The sequence below is a fragment of the Pimephales promelas genome, chromosome 7 (genome assembly GCF_988280905.1).
Source record: "Pimephales promelas chromosome 7, fPimPro1.hap1.1, whole genome shotgun sequence".
Lineage (NCBI taxonomy): Eukaryota > Metazoa > Chordata > Actinopteri > Cypriniformes > Leuciscidae > Pimephales > Pimephales promelas.
In genome coordinates, this window is record NC_142775.1 from 7,549,835 (window position 1) to 7,576,888 (window position 27,054).

Consider the following 27,054-nt stretch of genomic DNA (forward strand, 5'->3'; position numbering starts at 1 on the left):
ATCACATCAAATACTCTTTAATGCAGTATTACAAATATAGCTAACCAAAAATATAACAAATTGCTCCAAACAGTTTCAAACAAATCTTTAAAAATTGCATTTTGATTTTTGAATGCGTCTTCTATCTAGACGAATGATTTATTGTGTGGTGGGACATTGAGAACAAATGGACAGATTAGAGTGCACCACCTCTTCCACTGTCTCCTCCTCTAATCTGGCAACCTTTTTAGGGGGCTTACCCTTTGGTGCCTAAAATGACAAAATATCTTTCTGCTTTTTTCCTGACATCTTTGAAAAATACAAATGCAACATTATGACAATGATTAAATATTACCCAGAGCAATCTGCTGTAATGCATCCTTAATGTAACTAGAAAGACTATTAATATTACAGTATAATATAATTTAAAATAAAATCAGTAAATCTTCATTCCTTTCCTACCCACTAACATTTCTCTTAAGCCCCTTTCCAGTGGCGTAACTTTGTTTTAAAAAGTGGGTGGGACATGTGTGTAAATGAATGAATCACGTGACACGTGAATAAAAACATAGATCCGACTTTACAACATCTCCAGTGGCAGTGGAAATAGCCTATAAAGAAAGTCCTGTAAAATTAAACGAATAAATTGACCTAATAATATGAATAAAAATTATATAAACAAAAATATACATAAAAGTTTTAAAAGTAAATTAACTATTAGGCCAGAATTTTGATAACTGATTTTTTGCGGAACGCGCACGATTAAAATTTAAATTGGCTTATTGTACGCACAAACTGCTATACAATTAAACGAATAAATGGGCCCAATAATATAAATAAAGATAAAAAAAGTGTATAAAACGTAAAGAAATAAAAGAATAAAGGCCTACATAAACATTTTAAAAGTAAATTTAAAAAGTAAATTAACTATTAGGCCAACATTTTGATAGCTAAACTTTTGCACAGCGCGCACAAATAAAATAAAATTATGCTTATATCAATTGTACCAAAAAAAAAAAAATGCTGTAAAATTAAACGAATCAATGAGCCTAAATATATATAAATAAAAATATACAGGCTATAGGCCTACTGTAGGCTACATCAACGTTTTAGTAAATGAACTATTAGGCCAAAATTCGTATAACTGAACTTTTGCGCAGAGTGCACATGGATTACAATTTAAATGGCTTATGTTGTCAAACCTTTTAAAAAAAGAGAGAAAGAAAGAAAGAAAGAAAACGAATTGCGTTCCTTATCTACAGTTCTTTTGAGTTCACCTTCAAGAACACAAGTTTGGACAATGTCTGAGGATTCAGACTCATGCTGTGGCTGCGGAGAAAACCCTCTCTGCCAGACTCGTGTTGTGAGGTGAGCGGAGCGAAATTGGAGCGGGAAATAGGGCGACGACGCTCCGTCCTTTTAAAAATGCCCCTCTGCGCTCTGTCCAAGATCCGCCCGCTCTCTCCCCGCTCTCTCCCGCTCCACTCTGCTCACATGCTCGATCTGCACCGGAACGAACAAATAGTCTCCGAAACGGATTGAAGCGCGCATGCATGTGAAGACTGTGCGTGAGTCACGAGATACACTGTAACCGCGCCACCGATCGCAGGCGGCAGAGCCGGCCCGAGCCTTTTGGGGGCCGCGTTAACCACGTTAACCGTGTTAACCATAACCTTTTAAATACTCGACCCAGTTCCATTGCTTAGCAACGGGAAGAAACTCCTGTAACTTCAGTGCCCAACCCGTATCACAACAAGACGTGAAATAATCACGTTGGTCCAATTTGGAAAACGTGTAGATGTCACGGTTTAGTTTAAACTCAGAACCATATATGGGGCTATACTGCCCTCTTGTGTCAAATTATATTTCTATATTTATTTTTCCAACAAATAAAACTAAACCCGCAATAGATGCAGTGGCTCAGTTGATAAAGCGTTGGGCTTTAATCAAGAAGTTCAATTCCCATTTGCGTTAAATGCTGTGATTATATCAAACAAAGTGGCCTAAACAATATATCTTCAACCCGGTTTTTTACAGTCTATGATCTACTTAAACGCAGGCAGACACAGCAACAGTTGTAACTTGTAGGCAGGTATATTGATCATTAAATCAGAGTTTTGTTATCTTGAATGATTAATTCAGTCATTTTCATTCATTCATTGATTTATGTCACTTGTTTAAGTAATCTAAAAAAAATAAAAAATAACCCCGATTAGGGGGCCCCCTGGTGGTCAGGGGGCCCTAAGCGGCCGCTTAGTTCGCTTATGCCTCGGGCCGGCTCTGGCAGGCGGCAAGGAGCACTTTGATCACTTGATTTAAAAAACAACGTATTTCAGGGCTAGATCGCTTCTTTTATTTTACAAACGAATGAAATGAATGGTCTGCCAGTTGGAGATGTTTTATTTAGGTCTACTGTTAGCTATCCGTGCCGGGAGAGCTTTTAAAAAGTGGTGGGGACAATATCGACCCTGGCAAAAAGTGGTGGGGACATGTCCCACCCGTCCCACCCGCAAATTACGCCCCTGCCCCTTTCACACAGCGAGTTGATCCCAGGAAATTGCCGGGAAATTGCCAGAACGCCTTCTGTGTGAACGCAAACACGACCTGGGATTGTTTCTGGGATTGATGCCGGGTTGGGGACCTAGTAACATTGCCGTAATCAGTCCCGGAACGCGCGCTGTGTGAACAAAAGCCAGGACCAATGCCGTAAAGGGTGTGTCATAGTGATGATGCTTGTGCCATCGCGTGACTCTGTTGCTCTTAGAAGAAAGTTTGTGTTCGTCATCAACAAAGAAAGGACGAACAAATACCTGCAAACCGGAGCGAAGCAGAGACCAGGAGCTCCTCACTATCCGTATTCCGTAGCTGAGATCGTTCACCAGCTTTGTGGAACGGTATGCGCGTGTACATGTTTTCGACGCATCCGTTACGTCTCATCCTGACGTCATGGTGTCTTCCCGGGATTTTTACAGGTTGTGTGTGAACGCACTCACAGATCCCGGCAAATCACTTGCAGTGTGAATGAACCGAAATCAAAATATCCCGGGACAAATGCTGGGTCAAATTATCCGTGTATTTTCTGGAATCTCTGTGTGAAAGGGGCTTTACTCTCTCTTCTCATCTGTTGTTTTCTCCAAAATAAAAGCTCAAGGGTTTATTTCTTGCAAGTGAAGAAATTAGGACAAAACTATTGTAATTTTCCTATACAATAGTGTAAGTAAAATATACTTTTGAAATATTCATTTTCATTTATACAGCAGCCTACATTTATAGACTAGGCCTATATGGATTTTACGTAATAGGAATAATTATATAAATCATTATTACATTATTATAATAATCGTTTGGCATCCTAAAAGAGACTTTATATCATAGACTTTATATCATAACTAAAAAGATGTTTGATCCCTCTTTAATGTACAGGTACAAGTCGAGGCTTTTGCTTTGTTGAATGTCACAGTTCATGATTTGAAGCCGGTTAAAACTCTTAATTTTGAGCTCTCAAAGTGCACCAGATTGATGCATTTAACCTTAAAATGTACAAAATTTTCTTACGGGGGAGCATGCCCCCGAACCCCCCTAGAAGGACAGAGGTCTCTGTTTTTTAATCAGTAAAACTGTTAGCCTAATGCCAAATTAAAATTGGACAAACTATACATTGTGCCCTACAAGATCTTGTGACTCCCCCCCCCCCCCCCCCCAAAAAAAAAAAAATTCACTCCAAGCAAAACTCAAAAGTTGGCAACCCTGGGGATGGCGTAATTTTTGAAGATGTACACCAGTTAAATTGTATACAACATATTAACTGATGACCATGTTTTCTGTCAGCATTGCACTATTACTAACTCTACTATAGTGGGGTAGGTTGCAACCGCACTCTCGATCTTTGAAATCGATTAATGCACTTTAGTGAGAAATGGTAGATTTCTAAGCCACTTTGAATTGAAGCAGATTAATGTGTGAATATTATAAAGTTTGAGACTCACTGCAAAACTCGTGACTCGTGACAAACTATTACAGCACTTCCTGGTCTCCCCTAATGATCCTCTTGAATCCTCTTCTGTAGTGTCCGGTCAGTGTCCGGCTACGCTGACTGTCGTGCCGTCCCGTCGAGGATGCACTTCTGATCGAGACTGCTCTGGAGGACACAAATGCTGTCAATTTCACTGTGGGCGCTCGTGTGTGCCGCCTGTTTTCAGTGAGTTTTAATTAATGGATGCTATACGTCTTCCAAAAAAAAAAAAAAACAGATTTTTTTTTCTCTCAAATCGCTAGTAGGTTTCACAAATAATTGCAAAGAAACCTAGATTACAGACTGAATATTCCGGTAAATCCTCCTACAGTCATCTTATGATGACTTTTTTTTTTTCATACAGTGAATGAAACATTCAGTATTCAGTTCTGTGGCTTCTCTGTCATGTGTCTCTATAACAGCAAAGCCAGGAGAATGTCCAAGCAAAAAGTTTGGTGCAGGAACGTGTGCCAAGTTGTGTTACTATGACAGTGACTGTCTGAACAATGAGAAATGCTGCAGCAATGGATGTGGACATCAGTGCATGGCTCCATTTGCAGGTATTTATTATATTAGTGTTTGGGTCAACTAACTCATTTCAGTTTGTCTTGTTTTATTACTAATTGTTCTCAATGTAAAAAGTGTTCAGCCAATTGCAAGGTTTTGAGCTCAGGATGACTTTCCAAAAATTAATTCTTAATACCATTATTTATTATTAATATTTAAGGAGTAAAACTTGCTATTTGGGTTTGGTGCTGTATCTGAGACTGAATGCCGCTCAATGGACAGTCTAAAATTGAACATCTGTATCCATCCAGTGAAGCCTGTACCCGAACCGCCAAAGCCTCCAGTGAAGCCTGAAGGTGAACAACAGAAGCCTGCAGTGAGGCCTGCAGCCGAACCACCGAAGCCCTCCGACGAACTGCCCGAGCCTTCCGACGAGCTACCGGAGCATTCCGACGAATTACCGGACTCTTCCGACGAGTTACCGGAGCCTTCCGATGAGCTGCCTGCTGCCGAACCCGGAAGGCCTCCTGTGAAGCCTGCAGCTGAACCCGGAAAGCCTCCAGTGAAGCCTGTAGCCGAACCACCAAGGCCTTCCGACGAGCAGCCCGAGCCTTCGGACGAACTGCCCGAGCCCTCCGAACTACCGGAGCCTTCTGACGAACTGCCCGAGCCCCCTGCAGCCGAACCCGGACGGCCTCCTGTGAAGCCTGCAGCCGAACCCGGAAGGCCTCCTGTGAAGCCTGCAGCCGAACCCGGAAGGCCTCCTGTGAAGCCTGCAGCCGAACCCGGAAGGCCTCCTGTGAAGCCTGCAGCCGAACCCGGAAGGCCTCCAGTGAAGCCTGTAGCCGAACCTCCAAGGCCTTCCGACGAGCAGCCCGAGACTTCGGACGAACTGCCCGAGCCCTCCGAACTACCGGAGCCTTCCGACGAACTGCCCGAGCCCCCTGCAGCCGAACCCAGAAGGCCTCCTGTGAAGCCTGCGGCCGAACCCGGAAGGCCTCCTGTGAAGCCTGCAGCCGAACCCGGAAGGCCTTCTGTGAAGCCTGCAGCCGAACCCGGAAGGCCTCCTGTGAAGCCTGCAGCTGAACCCGGAAAGCCTCCAGTGAAGCCTGTAGCCGAACCACCAAGGCCTTCCGACGAGCAGCCCGAGCCTTCGGACGAACTGCCCGAGCCCTCCGAACTACCGGAGCCTTCTGACGAACTGCCCGAGCCCCCTGCAGCCGAACCCGGAAGGCCTCCTGTGAAGCCTGCAGCCGAACCCGGAAGGCCTCCTGTGAAGCCTGCAGCCGAACCCGGAAGGCCTCCTGTGAAGCATGCCGAACCCGCAAAGCCTCCAGTGTGTGCTGAAAACTGTAAAAGTCACCCTTCTGGCCAATGTCCTGGCCATAAGTAATGTGACTATGCATGCAGTTAACTGTGCTGATTTAACCATTGGATGTATAGTGTGTTTCCTTTATCACCAAATAAATCTCACACTGATATGTCTACTTCCTCTTTTCGTTATTTTTTTATAAGTGGGAAAACAAAGAATTAGTTTTTTGTTTCGTTATGTCAGTATTCGTTTGGCTGTTCTCTCACATAATGGCTCATTAGAATCTATGCATGAAATCTCACCCTCCTTCAAAATGCATGGTAGCGTGCCTAGCAGAGTCTCCAATGCGTCACGAGATGAAAGACTGTGTTAAATTGCCTCATGTCTCAAAATGCATAACATTACAGTGAGAATGAACGTAAAAAATGTACAGTGCTCTAGTTGTACCACCTGACTGATGCAGATTCATTTTGCCCTTTTGATAGTGTTGATATGGAAACATAAATCCAAGCCTGAATCCAAATGCAATGATTGGATAAACATTTCTTCTTTTTTTTTTGGTCCTGAGAACTCCACAGAAGATATGTGCATGTTTTAATATTTAGAAGACTTATATTATTGATTGCAATAGGACGTAAAGCTTCAACCGATATGTCAATTGACCAATAGTTTTCTGCATTCTTAATGTTCAATGTGTTCGGACATCGAGGAAGACAATGGAGACACTATAGGAGCTGAAGAGTCACGCTTTAAATCGCTTGCGCCGAGTTCACACTGAACAATTTTCATTTGGTGACAGGTTTTGGGAGATCACCAACAAATGCCTGAAACCATAAGTAAATCGGTGCTCGTTCACATGAGTGACAATATCTGGGCCTGTCGGCGATTCAAAATCCTGCTGTGTGAACGTGTTCTGACTGAAAACTACAGGACAGCGGGATGTTCGGGGAAGAGTTATAGACCAGAATATCGTTATTTTCAGTATGTTCAATCAAGCATTGTCACCTGATGGAGTTTTAAGGACACCATAAGGTCACTGGATGGAGTTTTTCGGTTCCTTACCACTGTTGCCTTTGGCTTGCTCAGTTGGAGATATTCAAATTAATTCAACCAATCAGTGATACCTTTGATCAGCTCTACCAAACGTGGATGTTGTTCAACTAAGAAACGAACATTGTTATTATGTTTTGATTGGTACTGTGAAGCTGCTTTGACGCAATCTATATTGTGGAAAGCGCTATATAAATATACTTGACTATTTTAACAGAAAGCACAAACATTTGCTTGAACAGCAGCACAGTGTAAAATGTATTTACCCCCAACTCTCTTTGCACAACACACAACCTTTGCTCCACTCGTCTCCTCAACCCTTAACTCCAGCATAATCTATTTTATTTCTGCTTTTCACTGCAAATCAGCGTGCAGACAATCTGTATCGAATATCTTCTTGCAGGCTATCATTTTGTTTAATAACGATGTTCAATGCAGAGTTATGCCAGTCTCCAGTAGAGATTAATTTCTTGGAGAGTTTAGGAGTTTAGTCATAACTAGGTTGTGGTAGAACTCCGGCTTGTACCACGTGATCGCTGTACCACCTGACCACTGCAGATTCATTTGGCGTTGATAGTGTTGCCATAAAAACAATCAATCATCTCCAAACTACGGTTATTATTGTGACATCCAACCCTAATCAAACACACCTGAACAAGCTAATCAAGGTCTTCAAGAATGGGCTATATTGGAAAGCTACAGACAGGTGATTTTCATTAGGGTTGGAGTTACCCAGAACTCCAATTTGATCTTTAAAAACGCATTTTCAAAAAGTGCTTTAAACTCTTTTGATAGCGTTTGTTGTGGGACTCAGATGGTATTTTGATGCAGAAACAGGGTTTTCCTTTGTAGTTTTGTGGACCTCACTGTCCGCCTCTGCCGATTCACTAATTCAGTGCATCTTCCAGCAGAGTTGATTGTGAGATCGCAGGTCGAGAGGATGACAGCTCAAGTGTGCTGCTTGTTTAGTGTGGTTTTATTGTGTTTGTCTGCTTGTTTGAGTACAACACACGCTGGAGTCTTAGGTGAGAAGTTCTTTTAGCTTCATTACGGAGCCCGAAGAAGTGCATAAACAAAGCGCCTTACAAAATTTGGTTTTAGACGTATCTGCTTACGAAAATACAGTAAAAGTCAAGTGGAAGTTCAACTTTGTATGTTGGTTTAGTTTTAATGATAAGCAAAGTGTGAATATGCAAACTGTCTTAATGCGTTTTTCATTGTACAAGTAAAACCCACGTAATCACTAATATAGGCGTTTTTGTTTACTGTAAACAAGAACATTAGAGTTATGTGGCTACAAAATTCTTACCAAACTATCCCAGAGTTTAACTTTTGCCTTGAAATTTTATTGTTTTAAGAAATTCATAATCCTACAATATAACATGGGGAGCTAACCCAGATAGCAAACTGACATTAAATCAACGTGGAAATATGACATCGAAACAACGTTGATCTGACGTTGTTTTGCTCATCGAATTAACGTTGAACCAACGTCAGACGCATCATTCTTTCAAAACTAACGGAAAATCAACTTGAAATCAACGCGTTGTTTCAACGTTATGAAAGCAAACCAATTTTCGATTTTCATTTAGCTTTGAAGAATGCCGCGTCTGACGTTGGTTCAACGTTAATTCGATGAGCAAAATCAACGTTGTTTCAATGTCATGAGAGACGTCGTTTCCACGTTGATTCAATGTCAGTTTGCTATCTGGGAAGTTTAACCGATAACTCCACGTTATGTTTTTTTGTGCGTGTCTATATTTGTTTTGTTTTCTGTTGAGAAGCCTATTGAAATGCCTAAAGGAAATGAGGCTGGTCATGGGGATGGCGTAATTTTTGAAGCTGTACACCAGTTAAATTGTATACAACATATTAACTGATGACCATGTTTTCTGTCAGCATTGCACTATTACTAACTCTACTATAGTGGGGTAGGTTGCAACCGCACTCTCGATCTTTGAAACCGATTAATGCACTTTAGTGAGAAATGGTAGATTTCTAAGCCACTTTGAATTGAAGCAGATTAATGTGTGAATATTATAAAGTTTGAGACTCACTGCAAAACTCGTGACTTGCAAATGCTGAAGCAAACTATTACGGCACTTCCTGGTCTCCCCTAATGATCCTCTTGAATCCTCTTCTGTAGTGTCCGGTCAGTGTCCGGCTACGCTGACTGTCGTGCCGTCCCGTCGAGGATGCACTTCTGATCGAGACTGCTCTGGAGGACACAAATGCTGTCAATTTCACTGTGGGCGCTCGTGTGTGCCGCCTGTTTTCAGTGAGTTTTAATTAATGGATGCTATACGTCTTCCAAAAAAAAAAAAAAAAAACAGATTTTTTTTTTCTCTCAAATCGCTAGTAGGTTTCACAAATAATTGCAAAGAAACCTAGATTACAGACTGAATATTCCGGTAAATCCTCTTACAGTCATCTTATGATGACTTTTTTTTTTTTTTTTTTTTTTTCATACAGTGAATGAAACATTCAGTATTCAGTTCTGTGGCTTCTCTGTCATGTGTCTCTATAACAGCAAAGCCAGGAGAATGTCCAAGCAAAAAGTTTGGTGCAGGAACGTGTGCCAAGTTGTGTTACTATGACAGTGACTGTCCGAACAATGAGAAATGCTGCAGCAATGGATGTGGACATCAGTGCATGGCTCCATTTGCAGGTATTTATTATATTAGTGTTTGGGTTACTAACTCATTTCAGTTTGTCTTGTTTTATTACTAATTGTTCTCAATGTAAAAAGTGTTCAGCCAATTGCAAGGTTTTGAGCTCAGGATGGCTTTCCAAAAATTAATTCTTAATACCATTATTTATTATTAATAGTTAAGGAGTAAAACTTGCTTTTTGGGTTTGGTGCTGTATCTGAGACTGAATGCCGCTCAATGGACAGTCTAAAGTTGAACATCTGTATCCATCCAGTGAGGCCTGCAGCCGAACCACCGAAGCCCTCCGACGAACTGCCCGAGCCTTCCGACGAGCTACCGGAGCCTTCCGACGAATTACCGGAGTCTTCCGACGAGTTACCGGAGCCTTCCGATGAGCTGCCTGCTGCCGAACCCGGAAGGCCTCCAGTGAAGCCTGTAGCCGAACCACCAAGGCCTTCCGACGAGCAGCCCGAGCCTTCGGACGAACTGCCCGAGCCCTCCGAACTACCGGAGCCTTCTGACGAACTGCCCGAGCCCCCTGCAGCCGAACCCGGACGGCCTCCTGTGAAGCCTGCAGCCGAACCCGGACGGCCTCCTGTGAAGCCTGCAGCCGAACCCGGACGGCCTCCTGTGAAGCCTGCAGCCGAACCCGGACGGCCTCCTTTGAAGCCTGCAGCCGAACCCGGACGGCCTCCTGTGAAGCCTGCAGCCGAACCCGGACGGCCTCCTGTGAAGCCTGCAGCCGAACCCGGAAGGCCTCCTGTGAAGCCTGCAGCCGAACCCGGAAGGCCTCCTGTGAAGCCTGCAGCCGAACCCGGAAGGCCTCCTGTGAAGCCTGCAGCCGAACCCGGAAAGCCTCCAGTGAAGCCTGTAGCCGAACCACCAAGGCCTTCCGACGAGCAGCCCGAGCCTTCGGACGAACTGCCCGAGACCTCCGAACTACCGGAGCCTTCTGACGAACTGCCCGAGCCCCCTGCAGCCGAACACGGACGGCCTCCTGTGAAGCCTGCAGCCGAACCCGGACGGCCTCCTGTGAAGCCTGCAGCCGAACCCGGACGGCCTCCTGTGAAGCCTGCAGCCGAACCCGGACGGCCTCCTGTGAAGCCTGCAGCCGAACCCGGAAGGCCTCCTGTGAAGCCTGCAGCCGAACCCGGAAGGCCTCCTGTGAAGCCTGCAGCCGAACCCGGAAGGCCTCCTGTGAAGCCTGCAGCCGAACCCGGAAGGCCTCCTGTGAAGCCTGCAGCCGAACCCGGAAGGCCTCCTGTGAAGCCTGCAGCCGAACCCGGAAGGCCTCCTGTGAAGCCTGCAGCCGAACCCGGAAGGCCTCCTGTGAAGCCTGCAGCCGAACCCGGAAGGCCTCCTGTGAAGCATGCCGAACCCGCAAAGCCTCCAGTGTGTGCCGAAAACTGTCAAAGTCACCCTTCTGGCCAATGTCCTGGCCATAAGTAATGTGACTATGCATGCAGTTAACTGTGCTGATTTAACCATTGGATGTATAGTGTGTTTCCTTTATCACCAAATAAATCTCACACTGATATGTCTACTTCCTCTTTTCGTTATTTTTTTATAAGTGGGAAAACAAAGAATTAGTTTTTTGTTTCGTTATGTCAGTATTCGTTTGGCTGTTCTCTCACATAATGGCTCATTAGAATCTATGCATGAAATCTCACCCTCCTTCAAAATGCATGGTAGCGTGCCTAGCAGAGTCTCCAATGCGTCACGAGATGAAAGACTGTGTTAAATTGCCTCATGTCTCAAAATGCATAACATTACAGTGAGAATGAACGTAAAAAATGTACAGTGCTCTAGTTGTACCACCTGACTGATGCAGATTCATTTTGCCTTTGATAGTGTTGATATGGAAACATAAATCCAAGCCTGAATCCAAATGCAATGATTGGATAAACATTTCTTCTTTTTTTTTGGTCCTGAGAACTCCACAGAAGATATGTGCATGTTTTAATATTTAGAAGACTTATATTATTGATTGCAGTAGGACGTAAAGCTTCAACCGATATGTCAATTGACCAATAGTTTTCTGCATTCTTAATGTTCAATGTGTTCGGACATCGAGGAAGACAATGGAGACACTATAGGAGCTGAAGAGTCACGCTTTAAATCGCTTGCGCCGAGTTCACACTGAACAATTTTCATTTGGTGACAGGTTTTGGGAGATCACCAACAAATGCCTGAAACCATAAGTAAATCGGTGCTCGTTCACATGAGTGACAATATCTGGGCCTGTCGGCGATTCAAAATCCTGCTGTGTGAACGTGTTCTGACTGAAAACTACAGGACAGCGGGATGTTCGGGGAAGAGTTATAGACCAGAATATCGTTATTTTCAGTATGTTCAATCAAGCATTGTCACCTGATGGAGTTTTAGGACACCATAAGGTCACTGGATGGAGTTTTTCGGTTCCTTACCACTGTTGCCTTTGGCTTGCTCAGTTGGAGATATTCAAATTAATTCAACCAATCAGTGATACCTTTGATCAGCTCTACCAAACGTGGATGTTGTTCAACTAAGAAACGAACATTGTTATTATGTTTTGATTGGTACTGTGAAGCTGCTTTGACGCAATCTATATTGTGGAAAGCGCTATATAAATATACTTGACTATTTTAACAGAAAGCACAAACATTTGCTTGAACAGCAGCACAGTGTAAAATGTATTTACCCCCAACTCTCTTTGCACAACACACAACCTTTGCTCCACTCGTCTCCTCAACCCTTAACTCCAGCATAATCTATTTTATTTCTGCTTTTCACTGCAAATCAGCGTGCAGACAATCTGTATCGAATATCTTCTTGCAGGCTATCATTTTGTTTAATAACGATGTTCAATGCAGAGTTATGCCAGTCTCCAGTAGAGATTAATTTCTTGGAGAGTTTAGGAGTTTAGTCATAACTAGGTTGTGGTAGAACTCCGGCTTGTACCACGTGATCGCTGTACCACCTGACCACTGCAGATTCATTTGGCGTTGATAGTGTTGCCATAAAAACAATCAATCATCTCCAAACTACGGTCATTATTGTGACATCCAACCCTAATCAAACACACCTGAACAAGCTAATCAAGGTCTTCAAGAATGGGCTATATTGGAAAGCTACAGACAGGTGATTTTCATTAGGGTTGGAGTTACCCAGAACTCCAATTTGATCTTTAAAAACGCATTTTCAAAAAGTGCTTTAAACTCTTTTGATAGCGTTTGTTGTGGGACTCAGATGGTATTTTGATGCAGAAACAGGGTTTTCCTTTGTAGTTTTGTGGACCTCACTGTCCGCCTCTGCCGATTCACTAATTCAGTGCATCTTCCAGCAGAGTTGATTGTGAGATCGCAGGTCGAGAGGATGACAGCTCAAGTGTGCTGCTTGTTTAGTGTGGTTTTATTGTGTTTGTCTGCTTGTTTGAGTACAACACACGCTGGAGTCTTAGGTGAGAAGTTCTTTTAGCTTCATTACGGAGCCCGAAGAAGTGCATAAACAAAGCGCCTTACAAAATTTGGTTTTAGACGTATCTGCTTACGAAAATACAGTAAAAGTCAAGTGGAAGTTCAACTTTGTATGTTGGTTTAGTTTTAATGATAAGCAAAGTGTGAATATGCAAACTGTCTTAATGCGTTTTTCATTGTACAAGTAAAACCCACGTAATCACTAATATAGGCGTTTTTGTTTACTGTAAACAAGAACATTAGAGTTATGTGGCTACAAAATTCTTACCAAACTATCCCAGAGTTTAACTTTTGCCTTGAAATTTTATTGTTTTAAGAAATTCATAATCCTACAATATAACATGGGGAGCTAACCCAGATAGCAAACTGACATTGAATCAACGTGGAAATATGACATCGAAACAACGTTGATCTGACGTTGTTTTGCTCATCGAATTAACGTTGAACCAACGTCAGACGCATCATTCTTTCAAAACTAACGGAAAATCAACTTGAAATCAACGCGTTGTTTCAACGTTATGAAAGCAAACCAATTTTCGATTTTCATTTAGCTTTGAAGAATGCCGCGTCTGACGTTGGTTCAACGTTAATTCGATGAGCAAAATCAACGTTGTTTCAATGTCATGAGAGACGTCGTTTCCACGTTGATTCAATGTCAGTTTGCTATCTGGGAAGTTTAACCGATAACTCCACGTTATGTTTTTTTGTGCGTGTCTATATTTGTTTTGTTTTCTGTTGAGAAGCCTATTGAAATGCCTAAAGGAAATGAGGCTGGTCATGGGGATGGCGTAATTTTTGAAGATGTACACCAGTTAAATTGTATACAACATATTAACTGATGACCATGTTTTCTGTCAGCATTGCACTATTACTAACTCTACTATAGTGGGGTAGGTTGCAACCGCACTCTCGATCTTTGAAACCGATTAATGCACTTTAGTGAGAAATGGTAGATTTCTAAGCCACTTTGAATTGAAGCAGATTAATGTGTGAATATTATAAAGTTTGAGACTCACTGCAAAACTCGTGACTTGCAAATGCTGAAGCAAACTATTACGGCACTTCCTGGTCTCCCCTAATGATCCTCTTGAATCCTCTTCTGTAGTGTCCGGTCAGTGTCCGGCTACGCTGACTGTCGTGCCGTCCCGTCGAGGATGCACTTCTGATCGAGACTGCTCTGGAGGACACAAATGCTGTCAATTTCACTGTGGGCGCTCGTGTGTGCCGCCTGTTTTCAGTGAGTTTTAATTAATGGATGCTATACGTCTTCCAAAAAAAAAAAAAAAACAGATTTTTTTTTCTCTCAAATCGCTAGTAGGTTTCACAAATAATTGCAAAGAAACCTAGATTACAGACTGAATATTCCGGTAAATCCTCTTACAGTCATCTTATGATGACTTTTTTTTTTTTTTTTTTTTCATACAGTGAATGAAACATTCAGTATTCAGTTCTGTGGCTTCTCTGTCATGTGTCTCTATAACAGCAAAGCCAGGAGAATGTCCAAGCAAAAAGTTTGGTGCAGGAACGTGTGCCAAGTTGTGTTACTATGACAGTGACTGTCCGAACAATGAGAAATGCTGCAGCAATGGATGTGGACATCAGTGCATGGCTCCATTTGCAGGTATTTATTATATTAGTGTTTGGGTTACTAACTCATTTCAGTTTGTCTTGTTTTATTACTAATTGTTCTCAATGTAAAAAGTGTTCAGCCAATTGCAAGGTTTTGAGCTCAGGATGGCTTTCCAAAAATTAATTCTTAATACCATTATTTATTATTAATAGTTAAGGAGTAAAACTTGCTATTTGGGTTTGGTGCTGTATCTGAGACTGAATGCCGCTCAATGGACAGTCTAAAGTTGAACATCTGTATCCATCCAGTGAGGCCTGCAGCCGAACCACCGAAGCCCTCCGACGAACTGCCCGAGCCTTCCGACGAGCTACCGGAGCCTTCCGACGAATTACCGGAGTCTTCCGACGAGTTACCGGAGCCTTCCGATGAGCTGCCTGCTGCCGAACCCGGAAGGCCTCCAGTGAAGCCTGTCGCCGAACCACCAAGGCCTTCCGACGAGCAGCCCGAGCCTTCGGACGAACTGCCCGAGCCCTCCGAACTACCGGAGCCTTCTGACGAACTGCCCGAGCCCCCTGCAGCCGAACCCGGACGGCCTCCTGTGAAGCCTGCAGCCGAACCCGGACGGCCTCCTGTGAAGCCTGCAGCCGAACCCGGACGGCCTCCTGTGAAGCCTGCAGCCGAACCCGGACGTCCTCCTGTGAAGCCTGCAGCCGAACCCGGAAGGCCTCCTGTGAAGCCTGCAGCCGAACCCGGAAGGCCTCCTGTGAAGCCTGCAGCCGAACCCGGAAGGCCTCCTGTGAAGCCTGCAGCCGAACCCGGAAAGCCTCCAGTGAAGCCTGTAGCCGAACCACCAAGGCCTTCCGACGAGCAGCCCGAGCCTTCGGACGAACTGCCCGAGACCTCCGAACTACCGGAGCCTTCTGACGAACTGCCCGAGCCCCCTGCAGCCGAACCCGGACGGCCTCCTGTGAAGCCTGCAGCCGAACCCGGACGGCCTCCTGTGAAGCCTGCAGCCGAACCCGGACGGCCTCCTGTGAAGCCTGCAGCCGAACCCGGACGGCCTCCTGTGAAGCCTGCAGCCGAACCCGGACGGCCTCCTGTGAAGCCTGCAGCCGAACCCGGACGGCCTCCTGTGAAGCCTGCAGCCGAACCCGGACGGCCTCCTGTGAAGCCTGCAGCCGAACCCGGACGGCCTCCTGTGAAGCCTGCAGCCGAACCCGGAAGGCCTCCTGTGAAGCCTGCAGCCGAACCCGGAAGGCCTCCTGTGAAGCCTGCAGCCGAACCCGGAAGGCCTCCTGTGAAGCCTGCAGCCGAACCCGGAAGGCCTCCTGTGAAGCCTGCAGCCGAACCCGGAAGGCCTCCTGTGAAGCCTGCAGCCGAACCCGGAAGGCCTCCTGTGAAGCCTGCAGCCGAACCCGGAAGGCCTCCTGTGAAGCATGCCGAACCCGCAAAGCCTCCAGTGTGTGCCGAAAACTGTCAAAGTTACCCTTCTGGCCAATGTCCTGGCCATAAGTAATGTGACTATGCATGCAGTTAACTGTGCTGATTTAACCATTGGATGTATAGTGTGTTTCCTTTATCACCAAATAAATCTCACACTGATATGTCTACTTCCTCTTTTCGTTATTTTTTTATAAGTGGGAAAACAAAGAATTAGTTTTTTGTTTCGTTATGTCAGTATTCGTTTGGCTGTTCTCTCACATAATGGCTCATTAGAATCTATGCATGAAATCTCACCCTCCTTCAAAATGCATGGTAGCGTGCCTAGCAGAGTCTCCAATGCGTCATGAGATGAAAGACTGTGTTAAATTGCCTCATGTCTCAAAATGCATAACATTACAGTGAGAATGAACGTAAAAAATGTACAGTGCTCTAGTTGTACCACCTGACTGATGCAGATTCATTTTGCCTTTGATAGTGTTGATATGGAAACATAAATCCAAGCCTGAATCCAAATGCAATGATTGGATAAACATTTCTTCTTTTTTTTTTTTGGTCCTGAGAACTCCACAGAAGATATGTGCATGTTTTAATATTTAGAAGACTTATATTATTGATTGCAGTAGGACGTAAAGCTTCAACCGATATGTCAATTGACCAATAGTTTTCTGCATTCTTAATGTTCAATGTGTTCGGACATCGAGGAAGACAATGGAGACACTATAGGAGCTGAAGAGTCACGCTTTAAATCGCTTGCGCCGAGTTCACACTGAACAATTTTCATTTGGTGACAGGTTTTGGGAGATCACCAACAAATGCCTGAAACCATAAGTAAATCGGTGCTCGTTCACATGAGTGACAATATCTGGGCCTGTCGGCGATTCAAAATCCTGCTGTGTGAACGTGTTCTGACTGAAAACTACAGGACAGCGGGATGTTCGGGGAAGAGTTATAGACCAGAATATCGTTATTTTCAGTATGTTCAATCAAGCATTGTCACCTGATGGAGTTTTAGGACACCATAAGGTCACTGGATGGAGTTTTTCGGTTCCTTACCACTGTTGCCTTTGGCTTGCTCAGTTGGAGATATTCAAATTAATTCAACCAATCAGTGATACCTTTGATCAGCTCTACCAAACGTGGATGTTGTTCAACTAAGAAACGAACATTGTTATTATGTTTTGATTGGTACTGTGAAGCTGCTTTGACGCAATCTATATTGTGGAAAGCGCTATATAAATATACTTGACTATTTTAACAGAAAGCACAAACATTTGCTTGAACAGCAGCACAGTGTAAAATGTATTTACCCCCAACTCTCTTTGCACAACACACAACCTTTGCTCCACTCGTCTCCTCAACCCTTAACTCCAGCATAATCTATTTTATTTCTGCTTTTCACTGCAAATCAGCGTGCAGACAATCTGTATCGAATATCTTCTTGCAGGCTATCATTTTGTTTAATAACGATGTTCAATGCAGAGTTATGCCAGTCTCCAGTAGAGATTAATTTCTTGGAGAGTTTAGGAGTTTAGTCATAACTAGGTTGTGGTAGAACTCCGGCTTGTACCACGTGATCGCTGTACCACCTGACCACTGCAGATTCATTTGGCGTTGATAGTGTTGCCATAAAAACAATCAATCATCTCCAAACTACGGTTATTATTGTGACATCCAACCCTAATCAAACACACCTGAACAAGCTAATCAAGGTCTTCAAGAATGGGCTATATTGGAAAGCTACAGACAGGTGATTTTCATTAGGGTTGGAGTTACCCAGAACTCCAATTTGATCTTTAAAAACGCATTTTCAAAAAGTGCTTTAAACTCTTTTGATAGCGTTTGTTGTGGGACTCAGATGGTATTTTGATGCAGAAACAGGGTTTTCCTTTGTAGTTTTGTGGACCTCACTGTCCGCCTCTGCCGATTCACTAATTCAGTGCATCTTCCAGCAGAGTTGATTGTGAGATCGCAGGTCGAGAGGATGACAGCTCAAGTGTGCTGCTTGTTTAGTGTGGTTTTATTGTGTTTGTCTGCTTGTTTGAGTACAACACACGCTGGAGTCTTAGGTGAGAAGTTCTTTTAGCTTCATTACGGAGCCCGAAGAAGTGCATAAACAAAGCGCCTTACAAAATTTGGTTTTAGACGTATCTGCTTACGAAAATACAGTAAAAGTCAAGTGGAAGTTCAACTTTGTATGTTGGTTTAGTTTTAATGATAAGCAAAGTGTGAATATGCAAACTGTCTTAATGCGTTTTTCATTGTACAAGTAAAACCCACGTAATCACTAATATAGGCGTTTTTGTTTACTGTAAACAAGAACATTAGAGTTATGTGGCTACAAAATTCTTACCAAACTATCCCAGAGTTTAACTTTTGCCTTGAAATTTTATTGTTTTAAGAAATTCATAATCCTACAATATAACATGGGGAGCTAACCCAGATAGCAAACTTACATTGAATCAACGTGGAAATATGACATCGAAACAACGTTGATCTGACGTTGTTTTGCTCATCGAATTAACGTTGAACCAACGTCAGACGCATCATTCTTTCAAAACTAACTGAAAATCAACTTGAAATCAACGCGTTGTTTCAACGTTATGAAAGCAAACCAATTTTCGATTTTCATTTAGCTTTGAAGAATGCCGCGTCTGACGTTGGTTCAACGTTAATTCGATGAGCAAAATCAACGTTGTTTCAATGTCATGAGAGACGTCGTTTCCACGTTGATTCAATGTCAGTTTGCTATCTGGGAAGTTTAACCGATAACTCCACGTTATGTTTTTTTGTGCGTGTCTATATTTGTTTTGTTTTCTGTTGAGAAGCCTATTGAAATGCCTAAAGGAAATGAGGCTGGTCATGGGGATGGCGTAATTTTTGAAGATGTACACCAGTTAAATTGTATACAACATATTAACTGAGGACCATGTTTTCTGTCAGCATTGCACTATTACTAACTCTACTATAGTGGGGTAGGTTGCAACCGCACTCTCGATCTTTGAAACCGATTAATGCACTTTAGTGAGAAATGGTAGATTTCTAAGCCACTTTGAATTGAAGCAGATTAATGTGTGAATATTATAAAGTTTGAGACTCACTGCAAAACTCGTGACTTGCAAATGCTGAAGCAAACTATTACGGCACTTCCTGGTCTCCCCTAATGATCCTCTTGAATCCTCTTCTGTAGTGTCCGGTCAGTGTCCGGCTACGCTGACTGTCGTGCCGTCCCGTCGAGGATGCACTTCTGATCGAGACTGCTCTGGAGGACACAAATGCTGTCAATTTCACTGTGGGCGCTCGTGTGTGCCGCCTGTTTTCAGTGAGTTTTAATTAATGGATGCTATACGTCTTCCAAAAAAAAAAAAAAAACAGATTTTTTTTTCTCTCAAATCGCTAGTAGGTTTCACAAATAATTGCAAAGAAACCTAGATTACAGACTGAATATTCCGGTAAATCCTCTTACAGTCATCTTATGATGACTTTTTTTTTTTTTTTTTTTTTTCATACAGTGAATGAAACATTCAGTATTCAGTTCTGTGGCTTCTCTGTCATGTGTCTCTATAACAGCAAAGCCAGGAGAATGTCCAAGCAAAAAGTTTGGTGCAGGAACGTGTGCCAAGTTGTGTTACTATGACAGTGACTGTCCGAACAATGAGAAATGCTGCAGCAATGGATGTGGACATCAGTGCATGGCTCCATTTGCAGGTATTTATTATATTAGTGTTTGGGTTACTAACTCATTTCAGTTTGTCTTGTTTTATTACTAATTGTTCTCAATGTAAAAAGTGTTCAGCCAATTGCAAGGTTTTGAGCTCAGGATGGCTTTCCAAAAATTAATTCTTAATACCATTATTTATTATTAATAGTTAAGGAGTAAAACTTGCTATTTGGGTTTGGTGCTGTATCTGAGACTGAATGCCGCTCAATGGACAGTCTAAAGTTGAACATCTGTATCCATCCAGTGAGGCCTGCAGCCGAACCACCGAAGCCCTCCGACGAACTGCCCGAGCCTTCCGACGAGCTACCGGAGCCTTCCGACGAATTACCGGAGTCTTCCGACGAGTTACCGGAGCCTTCCGATGAGCTGCCTGCTGCCGAACCCGGAAGGCCTCCAGTGAAGCCTGTCGCCGAACCACCAAGGCCTTCCGACGAGCAGCCCGAGCCTTCGGACGAACTGCCCGAGCCCTCCGAACTACCGGAGCCTTCTGACGAACTGCCCGAGCCCCCTGCAGCCGAACCCGGACGGCCTCCTGTGAAGCCTGCAGCCGAACCCGGACGGCCTCCTGTGAAGCCTGCAGCCGAACCCGGACGTCCTCCTGTGAAGCCTGCAGCCGAACCCGGAAGGCCTCCTGTGAAGCCTGCAGCCGAACCCGGAAGGCCTCCTGTGAAGCCTGCAGCCGAACCCGGAAGGCCTCCTGTGAAGCCTGCAGCCGAACCCGGAAAGCCTCCAGTGAAGCCTGTAGCCGAACCACCAAGGCCTTCCGACGAGCAGCCCGAGCCTTCGGACGAACTGCCCGAGACCTCCGAACTACCGGAGCCTTCTGACGAACTGCCCGAGCCCCCTGCAGCCGAACCCGGACGGCCTCCTGTGAAGCCTGCAGCCGAACCCGGACGGCCTCCTGTGAAGCCTGCAGCCGAACCCGGACGGCCTCCTGTGAAGCCTGCAGCCGAACCCGGACGGCCTCCTGTGAAGCCTGCAGCCGAACCCGGACGGCCTCCTGTGAAGCCTGCAGCCGAACCCGGACGGCCTCCTGTGAAGCCTGCAGCCGAACCCGGACGGCCTCCTGTGAAGCCTGCAGCCGAACCCGGACGGCCTCCTGTGAAGCCTGCAGCCGAACCCGGACGGCCTCCTGTGAAGCCTGCAGCCGAACCCGGAAGGCCTCCTGTGAAGCCTGCAGCCGAACCCGGAAGGCCTCCTGTGAAGCCTGCAGCCGAACCCGGAAGGCCTCCTGTGAAGCCTGCAGCCGAACCCGGAAGGCCTCCTGTGAAGCCTGCAGCCGAACCCGGAAGGCCTCCTGTGAAGCCTGCAGCCGAACCCGGAAGGCCTCCTGTGAAGCCTGCAGCCGAACCCGGAAGGCCTCCTGTGAAGCATGCCGAACCCGCAAAGCCTCCAGTGTGTGCCGAAAACTGTCAAAGTCACCCTTCTGGCCAATGTCCTGGCCATAAGTAATGTGACTATGCATGCAGTTAACTGTGCTGATTTAACCATTGGATGTATAGTGTGTTTCCTTTATCACCAAATAAATCTCACACTGATATGTCTACTTCCTCTTTTCGTTATTTTTTTATAAGTGGGAAAACAAAGAATTAGTTTTTTGTTTCGTTATGTCAGTATTCGTTTGGCTGTTCTCTCACATAATGGCTCATTAGAATCTATGCATGAAATCTCACCCTCCTTCAAAATGCATGGTAGCGTGCCTAGCAGAGTCTCCAATGCGTCATGAGATGAAAGACTGTGTTAAATTGCCTCATGTCTCAAAATGCATAACATTACAGTGAGAATGAACGTAAAAAATGTACAGTGCTCTAGTTGTACCACCTGACTGATGCAGATTCATTTTGCCTTTGATAGTGTTGATATGGAAACATAAATCCAAGCCTGAATCCAAATGCAATGATTGGATAAACATTTCTTCTTTTTTTTTTTTGGTCCTGAGAACTCCACAGAAGATATGTGCATGTTTTAATATTTAGAAGACTTATATTATTGATTGCAGTAGGACGTAAAGCTTCAACCGATATGTCAATTGACCAATAGTTTTCTGCATTCTTAATGTTCAATGTGTTCGGACATCGAGGAAGACAATGGAGACACTATAGGAGCTGAAGAGTCACGCTTTAAATCGCTTGCGCCGAGTTCACACTGAACAATTTTCATTTGGTGACAGGTTTTGGGAGATCACCAACAAATGCCTGAAACCATAAGTAAATCGGTGCTCGTTCACATGAGTGACAATATCTGGGCCTGTCGGCGATTCAAAATCCTGCTGTGTGAACGTGTTCTGACTGAAAACTACAGGACAGCGGGATGTTCGGGGAAGAGTTATAGACCAGAATATCGTTATTTTCAGTATGTTCAATCAAGCATTGTCACCTGATGGAGTTTTAGGACACCATAAGGTCACTGGATGGAGTTTTTCGGTTCCTTACCACTGTTGCCTTTGGCTTGCTCAGTTGGAGATATTCAAATTAATTCAACCAATCAGTGATACCTTTGATCAGCTCTACCAAACGTGGATGTTGTTCAACTAAGAAACGAACATTGTTATTATGTTTTGATTGGTACTGTGAAGCTGCTTTGACGCAATCTATATTGTGGAAAGCGCTATATAAATATACTTGACTATTTTAACAGAAAGCACAAACATTTGCTTGAACAGCAGCACAGTGTAAAATGTATTTACCCCCAACTCTCTTTGCACAACACACAACCTTTGCTCCACTCGTCTCCTCAACCCTTAACTCCAGCATAATCTATTTTATTTCTGCTTTTCACTGCAAATCAGCGTGCAGACAATCTGTATCGAATATCTTCTTGCAGGCTATCATTTTGTTTAATAACGATGTTCAATGCAGAGTTATGCCAGTCTCCAGTAGAGATTAATTTCTTGGAGAGTTTAGGAGTTTAGTCATAACTAGGTTGTGGTAGAACTCCGGCTTGTACCACGTGATCGCTGTACCACCTGACCACTGCAGATTCATTTGGCGTTGATAGTGTTGCCATAAAAACAATCAATCATCTCCAAACTACGGTTATTATTGTGACATCCAACCCTAATCAAACACACCTGAACAAGCTAATCAAGGTCTTCAAGAATGGGCTATATTGGAAAGCTACAGACAGGTGATTTTCATTAGGGTTGGAGTTACCCAGAACTCCAATTTGATCTTTAAAAACGCATTTTCAAAAAGTGCTTTAAACTCTTTTGATAGCGTTTGTTGTGGGACTCAGATGGTATTTTGATGCAGAAACAGGGTTTTCCTTTGTAGTTTTGTGGACCTCACTGTCCGCCTCTGCCGATTCACTAATTCAGTGCATCTTCCAGCAGAGTTGATTGTGAGATCGCAGGTCGAGAGGATGACAGCTCAAGTGTGCTGCTTGTTTAGTGTGGTTTTATTGTGTTTGTCTGCTTGTTTGAGTACAACACACGCTGGAGTCTTAGGTGAGAAGTTCTTTTAGCTTCATTACGGAGCCCGAAGAAGTGCATAAACAAAGCGCCTTACAAAATTTGGTTTTAGACGTATCTGCTTACGAAAATACAGTAAAAGTCAAGTGGAAGTTCAACTTTGTATGTTGGTTTAGTTTTAATGATAAGCAAAGTGTGAATATGCAAACTGTCTTAATGCGTTTTTCATTGTACAAGTAAAACCCACGTAATCACTAATATAGGCGTTTTTGTTTACTGTAAACAAGAACATTAGAGTTATGTGGCTACAAAATTCTTACCAAACTATCCCAGAGTTTAACTTTTGCCTTGAAATTTTATTGTTTTAAGAAATTCATAATCCTACAATATAACATGGGGAGCTAACCCAGATAGCAAACTGACATTGAATCAACGTGGAAATATGACATCGAAACAACGTTGATCTGACGTTGTTTTGCTCATCGAATTAACGTTGAACCAACGTCAGACGCATCATTCTTTCAAAACTAACGGAAAATCAACTTGAAATCAACGCGTTGTTTCAACGTTATGAAAGCAAACCAATTTTCGATTTTCATTTAGCTTTGAAGAATGCCGCGTCTGACGTTGGTTCAACGTTAATTCGATGAGCAAAATCAACGTTGTTTCAATGTCATGAGAGACGTCGTTTCCACGTTGATTCAATGTCAGTTTGCTATCTGGGAAGTTTAACCGATAACTCCACGTTATGTTTTTTTGTGCGTGTCTATATTTGTTTTGTTTTCTGTTGAGAAGCCTATTGAAATGCCTAAAGGAAATGAGGCTGGTCATGGGGATGGCGTAATTTTTGAAGATGTACACCAGTTAAATTGTATACAACATATTAACTGATGACCATGTTTTCTGTCAGCATTGCACTATTACTAACTCTACTATAGTGGGGTAGGTTGCAACCGCACTCTCGATCTTTGAAACCGATTAATGCACTTTAGTGAGAAATGGTAGATTTCTAAGCCACTTTGAATTGAAGCAGATTAATGTGTGAATATTATAAAGTTTGAGACTCACTGCAAAACTCGTGACTTGCAAATGCTGAAGCAAACTATTACGGCACTTCCTGGTCTCCCCTAATGATCCTCTTGAATCCTCTTCTGTAGTGTCCGGTCAGTGTCCGGCTACGCTGACTGTCGTGCCGTCCCGTCGAGGATGCACTTCTGATCGAGACTGCTCTGGAGGACACAAATGCTGTCAATTTCACTGTGGGCGCTCGTGTGTGCCGCCTGTTTTCAGTGAGTTTTAATTAATGGATGCTATACGTCTTCCAAAAAAAAAAAAAAAACAGATTTTTTTTTCTCTCAAATCTCTAGTAGGTTTCACAAATAATTGCTAAGAAACCTAGATTACAGACTGAATATTCCGGTAAATCCTCTTACAGTCATCTTATGATGACTTTTTTTTTTTTTTTTTTTTCATACAGTGAATGAAACATTCAGTATTCAGTTCTGTGGCTTCTCTGTCATGTGTCTCTATAACAGCAAAGCCAGGAGAATGTCCAAGCAAAAAGTTTGGTGCAGGAACGTGTGCCAAGTTGTGTTACTATGACAGTGACTGTCCGAACAATGAGAAATGCTGCAGCAATGGATGTGGACATCAGTGCATGGCTCCATTTGCAGGTATTTATTATATTAGTGTTTGGGTTACTAACTCATTTCAGTTTGTCTTGTTTTATTACTAATTGTTCTCAATGTAAAAAGTGTTCAGCCAATTGCAAGGTTTTGAGCTCAGGATGGCTTTCCAAAAATTAATTCTTAATACCATTATTTATTATTAATAGTTAAGGAGTAAAACTTGCTATTTGGGTTTGGTGCTGTATCTGAGACTGAATGCCGCTCAATGGACAGTCTAAAGTTGAACATCTGTATCCATCCAGTGAGGCCTGCAGCCGAACCACCGAAGCCCTCCGACGAACTGCCCGAGCCTTCCGACGAGCTACCGGAGCCTTCCGACGAATTACCGGAGTCTTCCGACGAGTTACCGGAGCCTTCCGATGAGCTGCCTGCTGCCGAACCCGGAAGGCCTCCAGTGAAGCCTGTCGCCGAACCACCAAGGCCTTCCGACGAGCAGCCCGAGCCTTCGGACGAACTGCCCGAGCCCTCCGAACTACCGGAGCCTTCTGACGAACTGCCCGAGCCCCCTGCAGCCGAACCCGGACGGCCTCCTGTGAAGCCTGCAGCCGAACCCGGACGGCCTCCTGTGAAGCCTGCAGCCGAACCCGGACGTCCTCCTGTGAAGCCTGCAGCCGAACCCGGAAGGCCTCCTGTGAAGCCTGCAGCCGAACCCGGAAGGCCTCCTGTGAAGCCTGCAGCCGAACCCGGAAGGCCTCCTGTGAAGCCTGCAGCCGAACCCGGAAAGCCTCCAGTGAAGCCTGTAGCCGAACCACCAAGGCCTTCCGACGAGCAGCCCGAGCCTTCGGACGAACTGCCCGAGACCTCCGAACTACCGGAGCCTTCTGACGAACTGCCCGAGCCCCCTGCAGCCGAACCCGGACGGCCTCCTGTGAAGCCTGCAGCCGAACCCGGACGGCCTCCTGTGAAGCCTGCAGCCGAACCCGGACGGCCTCCTGTGAAGCCTGCAGCCGAACCCGGACGGCCTCCTGTGAAGCCTGCAGCCGAACCCGGACGGCCTCCTGTGAAGCCTGCAGCCGAACCCGGACGGCCTCCTGTGAAGCCTGCAGCCGAACCCGGACGGCCTCCTGTGAAGCCTGCAGCCGAACCCGGACGGCCTCCTGTGAAGCCTGCAGCCGAACCCGGAAGGCCTCCTGTGAAGCCTGCAGCCGAACCCGGAAGGCCTCCTGTGAAGCCTGCAGCCGAACCCGGAAGGCCTCCTGTGAAGCCTGCAGCCGAACCCGGAAGGCCTCCTGTGAAGCCTGCAGCCGAACCCGGAAGGCCTCCTGTGAAGCATGCCGAACCCGCAAAGCCTCCAGTGTGTGCCGAAAACTGTCAAAGTCACCCTTCTGGCCAATGTCCTGGCCATAAGTAATGCGACTATGCATGCAGTTAACTGTGCTGATTTAACCATTGGATGTATAGTGTGTTTCCTTTATCACCAAATAAATCTCACACTGATATGTCTACTTCCTCTTTTCGTTATTTTTTTATAAGTGGGAAAACAAAGAATTAGTTTTTTGTTTCGTTATGTCAGTATTCGTTTGGCTGTTCTCTCACATAATGGCTCATTAGAATCTATGCATGAAATCTCACCCTCCTTCAAAATGCATGGTAGCGTGCCTAGCAGAGTCTCCAATGCGTCACGAGATGAAAGACTGTGTTAAATTGCCTCATGTCTCAAAATGCATAACATTACAGTGAGAATGAACGTAAAAAATGTACAGTGCTCTAGTTGTACCACCTGACTGATGCAGATTCATTTTGCCTTTGATAGTGTTGATATGGAAACATAAATCCAAGCCTGAATCCAAATGCAATGATTGGATAAACATTTCTTCTTTTTTTTTTGGTCCTGAGAACTCCACAGAAGATATGTGCATGTTTTAATATTTAGAAGACTTATATTATTGATTGCAGTAGGACGTAAAGCTTCAACCGATATGTCAATTGACCAATAGTTTTCTGCATTCTTAATGTTCAATGTGTTCGGACATCGAGGAAGACAATGGAGACACTATAGGAGCTGAAGAGTCACGCTTTAAATCGCTTGCGCCGAGTTCACACTGAACAATTTTCATTTGGTGACAGGTTTTGGGAGATCACCAACAAATGCCTGAAACCATAAGTAAATCGGTGCTCGTTCACATGAGTGACAATATCTGGGCCTGTCGGCGATTCAAAATCCTGCTGTGTGAACGTGTTCTGACTGAAAACTACAGGACAGCGGGATGTTCGGGGAAGAGTTATAGACCAGAATATCGTTATTTTCAGTATGTTCAAT

At 44.3% G+C, this 27,054-nt stretch overlaps 2 protein-coding genes across 2 annotated transcripts; both read left to right on the forward strand.

Annotated features, from left to right (window-relative positions):
• Positions 1-1,528: 1,528 nt before the first annotated feature.
• On the forward strand, positions 1,529-26,239 carry LOC120459768 (uncharacterized). Its single transcript, XM_089133550.1, has 16 exons — positions 1,529-1,547; positions 4,046-4,177; positions 4,414-4,551; positions 4,876-5,887; positions 7,686-7,885; positions 9,007-9,138; positions 9,391-9,528; positions 9,786-10,956; positions 17,846-18,045; positions 19,167-19,298; positions 19,547-19,684; positions 19,942-20,681; positions 22,944-23,142; positions 24,264-24,395; positions 24,642-24,779; positions 25,037-26,239. Exons 1-16 carry the CDS (start codon positions 1,529-1,531, stop codon positions 26,143-26,145), a joined length of 5,730 nt encoding a protein of 1,909 aa, XP_088989676.1. The 3' UTR covers positions 26,146-26,239.
• Positions 12,626-16,146, forward strand: LOC148978262 (uncharacterized). Its single transcript, XM_089133008.1, has 4 exons — positions 12,626-12,950; positions 14,072-14,203; positions 14,450-14,587; positions 14,845-16,146. The coding sequence occupies exons 1-4, from the start codon at positions 12,866-12,868 to the stop codon at positions 16,050-16,052; spliced, it is 1,563 nt and encodes a 520-aa protein (XP_088989134.1). The 5' UTR covers positions 12,626-12,865; the 3' UTR covers positions 16,053-16,146.
• Positions 26,240-27,054: the final 815 nt, after the last annotated feature.

What these genes read in the sequence shown, in the direction of transcription:
- LOC120459768 (XM_089133550.1), top strand. An exon ending in GTGTGTGCCGCCTGTTTTCA is followed by an intron (nt 9,139 to 9,390) that starts GTGAGTTTTAAT and finishes TCTCTATAACAG; the next exon opens with CAAAGCCAGGAGAATGTCCA. An exon ending in GTGTGTGCCGCCTGTTTTCA is followed by an intron (nt 24,396 to 24,641) that starts GTGAGTTTTAAT and finishes TCTCTATAACAG; the next exon opens with CAAAGCCAGGAGAATGTCCA.
- LOC148978262 (XM_089133008.1), top strand. Translation starts at nt 12,866, where the DNA reads ATGACAGCTCAAGTGTGCTGCTTGTTTAGTGTGGTTTTATTGTGTTTG. An exon ending in GTGTGTGCCGCCTGTTTTCA is followed by an intron (nt 14,204 to 14,449) that starts GTGAGTTTTAAT and finishes TCTCTATAACAG; the next exon opens with CAAAGCCAGGAGAATGTCCA. An exon ending in GTGCATGGCTCCATTTGCAG is followed by an intron (nt 14,588 to 14,844) that starts GTATTTATTATA and finishes GTATCCATCCAG; the next exon opens with TGAGGCCTGCAGCCGAACCA.